This window comes from Cornus florida, unplaced genomic scaffold (genome assembly GCF_030987335.1).
Source record: "Cornus florida cultivar Cherokee Brave unplaced genomic scaffold, ASM3098733v1 CherokeeBrave_3.0.0_Hap2_Chr09, whole genome shotgun sequence".
Lineage (NCBI taxonomy): Eukaryota > Viridiplantae > Streptophyta > Magnoliopsida > Cornales > Cornaceae > Cornus > Cornus florida.
This window is the reverse complement of record NW_026775579.1, coordinates 77,181,124-77,189,895: the sequence shown is the minus strand read 5'-3', so window position 1 is coordinate 77,189,895 and position 8,772 is coordinate 77,181,124. Positions and strand designations below refer to the sequence as shown.

Genomic DNA, 8,772 nt, shown 5'->3' with positions numbered 1-8,772 from the left:
TTAAAAGATTGGAAGGAAAATGATAGTGGGCTAAGTAATATTTTAAAATTTTTAAACTGCCCTTAACAATTAGATGGTGGAAATTGTTATTTCACTCATGTCATATCTAATTAAAAGGGTATGATAGTAATTTAGTTATTATTATTTCTTTTATTTTCTATCATGTATCTTATTCAAACAAGAATACTATAATTTATTTATTTATTTCTCTCCTATTTATCCAAACATGAGTAAAGATTATTACTATCATTTCCTTTCTTTGACGTGGCGAAAACGATTACTTTGAATCCATAAAGTTGAATAAAAATTGCAAATCAATTAAAATATTATTAACTGGTTGAATTCTCTTTGCAGTATATACATATTTATTATAGAGAAAATATAACACTAGAAAGAAACTAAAAATATAAGGAAACTCATCCTAGAAATAAGCCTAAAAATAAATTATCTCTAAAAAATTCTGAAAAAAAAAAAATAGAAAACAAAACCTAATCAATAAAAACTACTAAATATATAATCTCATAGCATTTCAACTTCGATAAGGGCTCGAACCAAAATCTCAAAATAATCAACAGGCCTCTTATAAGACAATAAAATGGGATTTTGAAGCCCTAAAATAAGGTTTTCAGTTGAAAACTAACATCTCCCAAAAGCTAAAGTTAGTGAATTTTTCTTAATGCGTCGTTAATTTCCACCCAAAAAATACTCCATTCTAGTGAAAAATGAACTTGCAGAACTGTTCAGAATTTTGTCCTACATCATAATGTTATCATTTTTTTTTTTTTTTTTTTTTTCCTATGAATCCAAAAGAAGCCTTAGCGTTTTGGTATTGGTACTAATATTTGACATGTTCAAAAGATTCAATATTAATTCATGAAAATCTAGTTTGCCCTTTCAATCTTTTTGGTACTTGGATAAAAAAAAAAATTGAAGATATATCTATACTATTATTAAAAGTACAAAATGTTTGAGTACATTATTGTGCTTCAATATATTAAAGAGTTTCAGTAAATTATTTTATAATAAAAGAAAATAGTAATAATAATAATATAGTATTAAGAAATACTGAAATTCAATTAGAAAAAAAATAAACAAAGAAAATCTAGTTAAATAATTATAATATAGTAATAGGAAATATATAATATAGTAATAGAAATAATAATAATATAGTATTAATAAATACTAAAATTCAATTAGAAAAAAAATACAGAAAGGAAATCGAATTCAAGAATGAAATGCCAATAATAATAATAATAATATATTGTAGGAAATATAATTACAGAAGGAAATATATCATTTTTAAAAATTGAATTACTAAAATTCAATAAAAGAAAATCTAATTAGAGAAGAAAGTATATAATATTAAAACTTATTAACTTAATTTAATAAAAGAAAATCTAATCAGCGGAGAAATACTACGAATAATAATATAGTAATTGAAAATACTGAAATGAAATAAAAGGAAATTTAATTAGAGAATGAAATATATAATTTATTTCAATAAATACATAACAACAATTCTATATTAAAATATACTAAGAAAATCATACATTAAAATTTCAATATAAAAAATTATTTTTACATTTATTTTTTTATAATTAATTTAAAATTTTTTTAATGTTATTTATTTCAATAAATAATATGTTTTTAAATAATAATTTTATTTATATTTCAAAATGTTATTTATAATTTATGTTCTTTAATAATAATGCAAAATTATTTATATATATATATAAACCACGTGTGATGCACATTAGTGGAGGTGTGTGTGTATAACTCTATAAAGTAAAAAAATTGTAAAGGATAATATATATATATATATATATATATATATATATATATATAATCTAATGAAGTTGAGTTGGTTATGAGTATAGGAAATTATACGATGAAGTTAATAAAAATTAACGTGTTTGAGTTGGTTAGGTTGTTAGAAATTTTTGTCCCAATAGACTTTAATTCCTCAAGTCCTACAAGTAAATTGACAACAAAAAGAGCAAGTTTAATTTGTCATGAGGGCGCTTTGACTGTTTCTCAATCCACTAATTGTCGTCGCCATCCTTTCATGGCAACTTCCCTTTGCATAACAATAAAAGTCCTTCCAAAGAGTTCATTTTGGGTGAGTCAAAGCTATCTTTCTGTGTTCTCATATCCACTAATGCTACATTTGGTGTGCAGGAATAGAATGGAATGGAATGCCTATTCCAACCATTCCTTTGTTTGGTGTACAGGAATGGAATGGAATGGCCATTCTATTGGAATGAAAATCCATTCCACAACTAAACCTATGGAATGGCCATTCCATTCCCAAGTAATTATTTTTAAAAAAATTGACTTCCCAAAAAACCCTCATATTCCAAGTCCAAAAACCACCAACCACCTTCGCCTTTCACCACTACCACCACTACCACTGCCTTCCACCACCACCATCATCGCCACCGCCACCACCTTTCACCACTACCACCACCACAGCGACAGCCTTACACCACTGCCGCCTCCTTCCACCACCACCTTTCACCACCACCATCGCCGCCACCGCCTTCCACCACCGCCGCCGCCTTCCACCACCGCCATCGCCATCTACCACCTTCCATCACCATCACCGCCACCTTCTACCTCCGCCACCACCTTCCACCACCATTGCCGTCACAGCCACCACCAACGCCACCTTCCACCTCCGCCAACACCTTCCACCACCACTACCGTCGCAACCACCGCCACCACTACCATCGTCACCACCTTCCACCACTGCCGCCGCCGCCACCTCCACTGTCTTCCACCGCCACCATAGTCACACCACTATCTTCTTCCACCACAACCACCACACCATTGTCACCTTCCACTAACACCGCTGCCACCTTCCACGACCACCACTGCTGCCACCACTTTCTACCATTGCCACCACCTCCGCCTTCCAACACCACCACCTACACCGCTACCGCTTTCCACCATCCACCACCACCACTGCCACCATTTGTTTTTAAAAAATTATTAGAGAATATTATTTTGTTAATTTAATTTATTTGTTATTAAAAGGGATATTTTGGAGAATTCAATTAGAAATTTATTCTATTCTAAATTTTAAATTGGTCCAACCAAACACTAGAATGGTTATTATCATTCCATTCCTACACATGTCATATTTACAACCAAACAATAGAATGAGAATGACCATTCCATTCCATTTCCACTAGTATTTCATTCCTATACACCAAACGTATCATAATGGTATCAAGACAAGCTAATTGATAATACTTCTAAAATTTTGAATTAGACTAATTTTTTAATAATTTTTAAACTTTTCATTTCAAAATATTGCAAAGGACAAAATATAAATAAAGAAAATAATAGCTTGTGCTCGAATTTTCAAGTCTAGATGGATCTCATCTTAATACATTAAATGCATTAGAAATTCTGGAGTCAACATTTTTTATGGTTTCATACCGTCTAAAAATAATTATTTTAAAAAAAATTAATAATAAATAATATTTTTATCAAATAGTAACCCTTTTAATCAGGTTACCTTTGTTCTTATATATACATATATGAAAAAAAGAAAGATGAAAAATATAGAACAACAATCAGTCCTTCCCCTCAAAACTGAGGAAAGACAAAGCAAGATCTCATAATTCATAATTACTTGATGAATTAATTGGAATCACACCTATATTATGTTCGTTTTTTACTAGTTGCAAGACATCCTAAGATACATGTTGTATCGTGTTCTTATTACTTCAAGATAAACGATTAAATTTATATTAAAAATGTCAAAAAGTGTCGATATAAGTATTGACAAAGTGTCTCAAAAAGTGTCGACGAAAAATTCAAAAAACATCATCTACACGTTCAAAATAATAAAATTTAATTTTTATTTGTAAACACGTATGTGTTTATATATGAACTTCTACTGTTATGCAGAGGAAGTTGCCATGAAAGGATGGTGACACCCCATCTCTGTCGAATTTCTAATGCATTGAATGACTTAAAGTGAAACCTATCTAGACTTAGAAATTCGAGCATATGTATTTTTTTCTTTATTTATATTTTGCATGTCCTTTACACTCTTTTGAAATGAAAAGTTAGAAAAGAATTATAAAACTAGTCTAACTCAAATTTTAAATAGTATTGTTAATTAGCTTGTTATGATACTATTGGAGATCAGAACACGGAGGAGAGAGAGCCCACATTGACTCACCCAAAATGAAGTTTTCGGAAGGACTTCTACTGTTATGCAGAGGAAGTTGCCACGAAAGGATGGTGACACCACATGGCAACATCTTTATCGTCTTGCGCTTGGTCGTCATTGAAAGATTTTTCTATAAGATAAGCAATAACAATTACAAGTTTTCCAAATTACAAACATCTCATCTAGCCTCACAAAGAAAGTGGCCCCCATGAATTCGCTAAGAAAGTTTCTGCTGGTCACTCTAGTAGCAGCCATGGCAGCACCAGCAAGTGCTCAAGCCAAACCAGGTTGCCAAGACAGCTGTGGCAACCTTAGCATCCCATATCCATTTGGCACAAAGCCGGGCTGCTACTACAACCGTGCATTTCTCATAACTTGTAACGACACTACCAATCCTCCCAAGCCTTTCCTAACAAAAAGTCGTATTGCTGTCACCAACATTTCACTCCATGGTCAGCTGCAAATCTTGCAGTCTACAGCCTATAACTGCTACGAGCAGTCAGGTAGACAGGCCTCATATAACCTACACTGGCTCAGGTTGTCCAAATTCAGGATTTCTAGTACCCGAAACAAGTTCACAGCAATTGGTTGTGACACTTACGCGACCATTCGTGGTTACCTAGGAGAGAATGAATACGCGAGTGGTTGCATGTCCATATGTGACAGCATAGACTATGTCACCAATGGGTCCTGCTCTGGAATTGGTTGTTGCCAAACATCGATCCCAAAAGGAGTAAGATATTATGAAGTGACATTGGAAAGCTACAACAATCATACAAGAGTGTGGAATTTCAGCCGATGCAGTTTTGCCTTTGTTGTTGAAGAGGATAAGTTCAACTTTTCCTCAAACTATCTTAGCGATTTAAAGAATGTAGAAAAGCTTCCAGTGGTGGTTGATTGGTCAATCGGAAATGAGACATGTGAAGTTGCTAGAAACTCCTCTGGATATGCATGTAAAGATAATAGCAACTGTTATGAAGTTGATTATGACGCTGGGTACCGTTGCAATTGCTCCGAGGGTTACCGTGGAAACCCTTATCTCCCTAATGGTTGCCAAGGTATCTATCATATATATTCATGTAATTATTGGGTCTGTTCATTGCTAATTTTATGTGGTGATTTACTTCTCTTTTTATTGTACTGCAGATATAGATGAATGTAATGATCCAACAGTACTCAATCCGTGTGAAAAGAAATGTGAGAATACAGCCGGGAGTTACAAGTGTTCTTGTCCCAAGTGGTACAAGGGAGACGGCATAAAAAATGGCACTGGCTGCACTGTTGATCAACTATTGGTAATTAAGATTGCTCTAGGTAAACATTTGGGCTTAATATCCTAAAAGTAAATGTGATTTTTCTAATGGTAGAGGAATTCCAAATTTCCAATAATATTTCTCAAACAAATGTGTAGTTTAGTTTCAATGTAATATATATATATATATATTCTAAAATGAATATTTTCTGTAAGAAACATTTTACATGTAAGATAAGTTTTTTGTCCCATTTTTTTGGTGGTTGGCAATAACCTGAAAACTAAGGGTCTAGTTGTATCTCTCTTATCTTTTAAAGTAGATGGTGAGTGTTTAAGTTTTCAAAGGGACAGAGTTGATGTGTGAGTGGTGTATGTTTCTTGCCATTAAAAGAAAAAAGAAAAAAAAAAAAAAACAATTTGAAAATATTTTTAAAGGGTAAAGTGCAAAAAACCTTCTTAAACTATATTTGAATTTGCAAATAACCCCTTGAAGTATATTTTACACATAATACTCCCTGAACTATTATTACATTTTGTTGCAAAATGCCCCAATGGCTAGAGTATATATATATATATATATATATATATATATATATATATATATATATATATATATATATTCCTAGTTGGTACTCACACACACATGTCTATTATGAGATTCGAACCTCCCTTTGAGAAGTAAGGGACTGATATCGCTAGGCCACTGGCCCGTTGGTGCCTAAAGTATATTTCATTAAATGCCCATAATGCAATTCTTATTAATTACATTTAATATATTTTTCTAATTAAAATAAATTATGAAAAATATTAATACTAATTTGAAGTCATATTCACCATTAAATTTAAATAAATTTACCTTTAGTTTTTTAAATTAATTGTATAAATAAAAATCTTAAGTAGAAAATTTTAAATAATTTCTTAATTTTTCATGAATATATTGCATGAAAATGAACATATATTTTATTTAAGTAATTTATTAATTTTTCATTAATATATTGTATGAAAAATTAAGAAGGTTTTTTTTTACGGTAAAAAAATTAAAACTCAGTTCAATAAGTTTTTTATTTTTATTTTTTATAAATAATAAATTTTTAATAATAAGTTAATCATTTTAAAAAATGGTAGTTACAAATCTTTTTTTTTTTAATTATAAATTGATCCTAATAATAAAATTAAGGTAAATGGTATAAATAAATTAATGGTTCAATGGGCAATTTGTAGTTCAAGAGACAATTTACAAAAGGCAAAAGTTTTTTTTTTTTTTTTAACTTTACCCTATATATATATATATATATATAAAATGGAACTTTACCCTATTTATAACAAAAAGAAAAGAGTCAGTCTCCCATGCAATGGGCAAGAGTGAAATTTAAAATATGATCAAGACTAACTCAGATTCAAGCAGAATATACCTCGTTGGTTTGTCTGAGTCAAATTGCAGAACATGTTACAATTTTACTTCCAAAACCAACACTGCAAAGGAATTTATCTTTATTCAACTAAACTAGTGATTTGTGTGCTTAATCCATTATCTATTAGGATGAGTGGAACAAGCATTTTCGTTCTGATTTCAAGTTCTCTGAAATGCTCTACGTTCTGGACAATCAACTAGTTGAGTAAATAAAAGTCTGAAAATTCTTACAATAATCATTCAAATGCAGGTACTGCAATAAGTGTTATAGTTCTACTTGTGGGTTTCACTTTGCTGTATTTGGGACTCAAGAAAAGAAAGCTCATTATGCTCAAAGAGAAGTTCTTTCAGCAAAATGGTGGTCTAATGTTGCAACAACAACTCTCTAGACAGAAAGGGTCTACCGAAACAGCAAAAATTTTCACAGCAGAGGAGCTCAAAAAGGCCACTGACAACTACAGTGATGACAAGATTGTTGGACGAGGAGGTTATGGTACAGTTTTCAAAGGAACTTTAATAGATAACAGGGTAGTTGCCATCAAAAAATCCAAAATAGTGAATCAAAGCCAAATACAACAATTCATCAATGAGGTGATTGTACTATCCCAAATCAATCACAGAAACGTGGTCAAGCTCTTGGGTTGTTGTTTGGAGACAGAAGTTCCTTTATTAGTTTATGAGTTCATCACGAATGGAACTCTCCATGACCACATACATAATGAAAGTAAGACGGCTCCACTTTCCTGGAAAACTCGTCTAAGGATTGCTGCAGAAACTGCTGGAGTTCTCTCTTATTTGCATTCTGCAGCTTCGGTTCCTATCATCCATAGAGATGTCAAGCCAACAAACATACTCTTGGATGAAAATTACACTGCAAAAGTGTCCGACTTTGGAGCATCGAGATTAGTGCCCCTTGATCAAATGCAGCTATCCACATTGGTGCAAGGAACTCTTGGATACTTAGACCCTGAGTACTTGCAGACAAGTCAATTGACGGAGAAAAGCGATGTTTACAGCTTTGGGGTTGTCCTTGTAGAGTTGCTAACGGGAAGGAAGGCAATCTCCTTTGACAGGCCAGAGGAGGAGAAAAACCTAGCTATTTATTTTCTTTCTGCGTTGAAAGAAGATCGCTTGTTTGAAGTTCTTCAGCGCAGGATAGTTCAGGAGGGAAATACTGAGCAACTCAAAGAGGTTGCTGTTCTTGCAAAGAAGTGTTTACGAGTAAATGGGGAAGAAAGACCTAGTATGAAAGAAGTAGCAATGGAACTGGAGGGACTAAGAGTAATGGAGCAGCATCCATGGGTTAACAGTGAATTGAATTCGGAAGAGACTGAGTGCCTACTAGGAGACACATCAAACACTTTCGGAATTGAAAGTACCGGTAACACAACAGGTGCATATGATAGCACTAGGGAGCATATTGTTCTGCCATTAGATGGTGGGAGGTGATTGTTTTGCCATTTGTGCATATGCATCTTCATTGAAGGTGTGTACTGCGACTGTGCCCTATCCTATGACTGGAGTGCCTAGTGATGTCCTAATTTGCTATATGATCAGCATCTATACCTGTTGTGCATGAAAGATGTGTAGCTAATTGCGTAGTTATCTGCTTGCAATGACTTCTAAAATTTGATTTTCAGTCTTTTTTCTTTATCTGTAGAATTTTTTTTTTTTTTTTTTCCCTTTTTTTTTTTTTGTGTGTTCTTAAGTAATTGGGTAATTGTTAGGCAGACGCACTAATATGGTGTTTTCTATACCTATAGTGTGTGAATGTGTTTTGCTGCAACCTAAAGTGATCAGATCTGTTGCAAGAGTGAACTTTAGCAATGAACTTTTCATTGTGGTTTGTAGGAACATTTTGTGATGTAACTTCGTTGTAAAATTACTTTTAGCAAAAGCTTTTTTTTTTGAAAGATTAACTAA

The 8,772-nt window shown here is 32.5% G+C and overlaps 1 protein-coding gene across 1 annotated transcript; it reads left to right on the top strand.

Moving 5' to 3' along the window:
• Nucleotides 1–4,368: 4,368 nt before the first annotated feature.
• LOC132274477 (wall-associated receptor kinase 2-like) lies at nt 4,369–8,502 on the top strand. The gene is made up of 3 exons (XM_059775744.1): nt 4,369–5,244; nt 5,333–5,500; nt 7,100–8,502. The coding sequence occupies exons 1-3, from the start codon at nt 4,395–4,397 to the stop codon at nt 8,296–8,298; spliced, it is 2,217 nt and encodes a 738-aa protein (XP_059631727.1). The 5' UTR covers nt 4,369–4,394; the 3' UTR covers nt 8,299–8,502.
• Nucleotides 8,503–8,772: the final 270 nt, after the last annotated feature.

Excerpts from the sequence above, each read along its gene's own strand:
- LOC132274477 (XM_059775744.1), top strand. The coding sequence starts at position 4,395 with ATGAATTCGCTAAGAAAGTTTCTGCTGGTCACTCTAGTAGCAGCCATG. Across the intron at positions 5,245-5,332 it reads TCTCCCTAATGGTTGCCAAG|ATATAGATGAATGTAATGAT; the intron begins GTATCTATCATA and ends ATTGTACTGCAG. Across the intron at positions 5,501-7,099 it reads GGTAATTAAGATTGCTCTAG|GTACTGCAATAAGTGTTATA; the intron begins GTAAACATTTGG and ends ATTCAAATGCAG.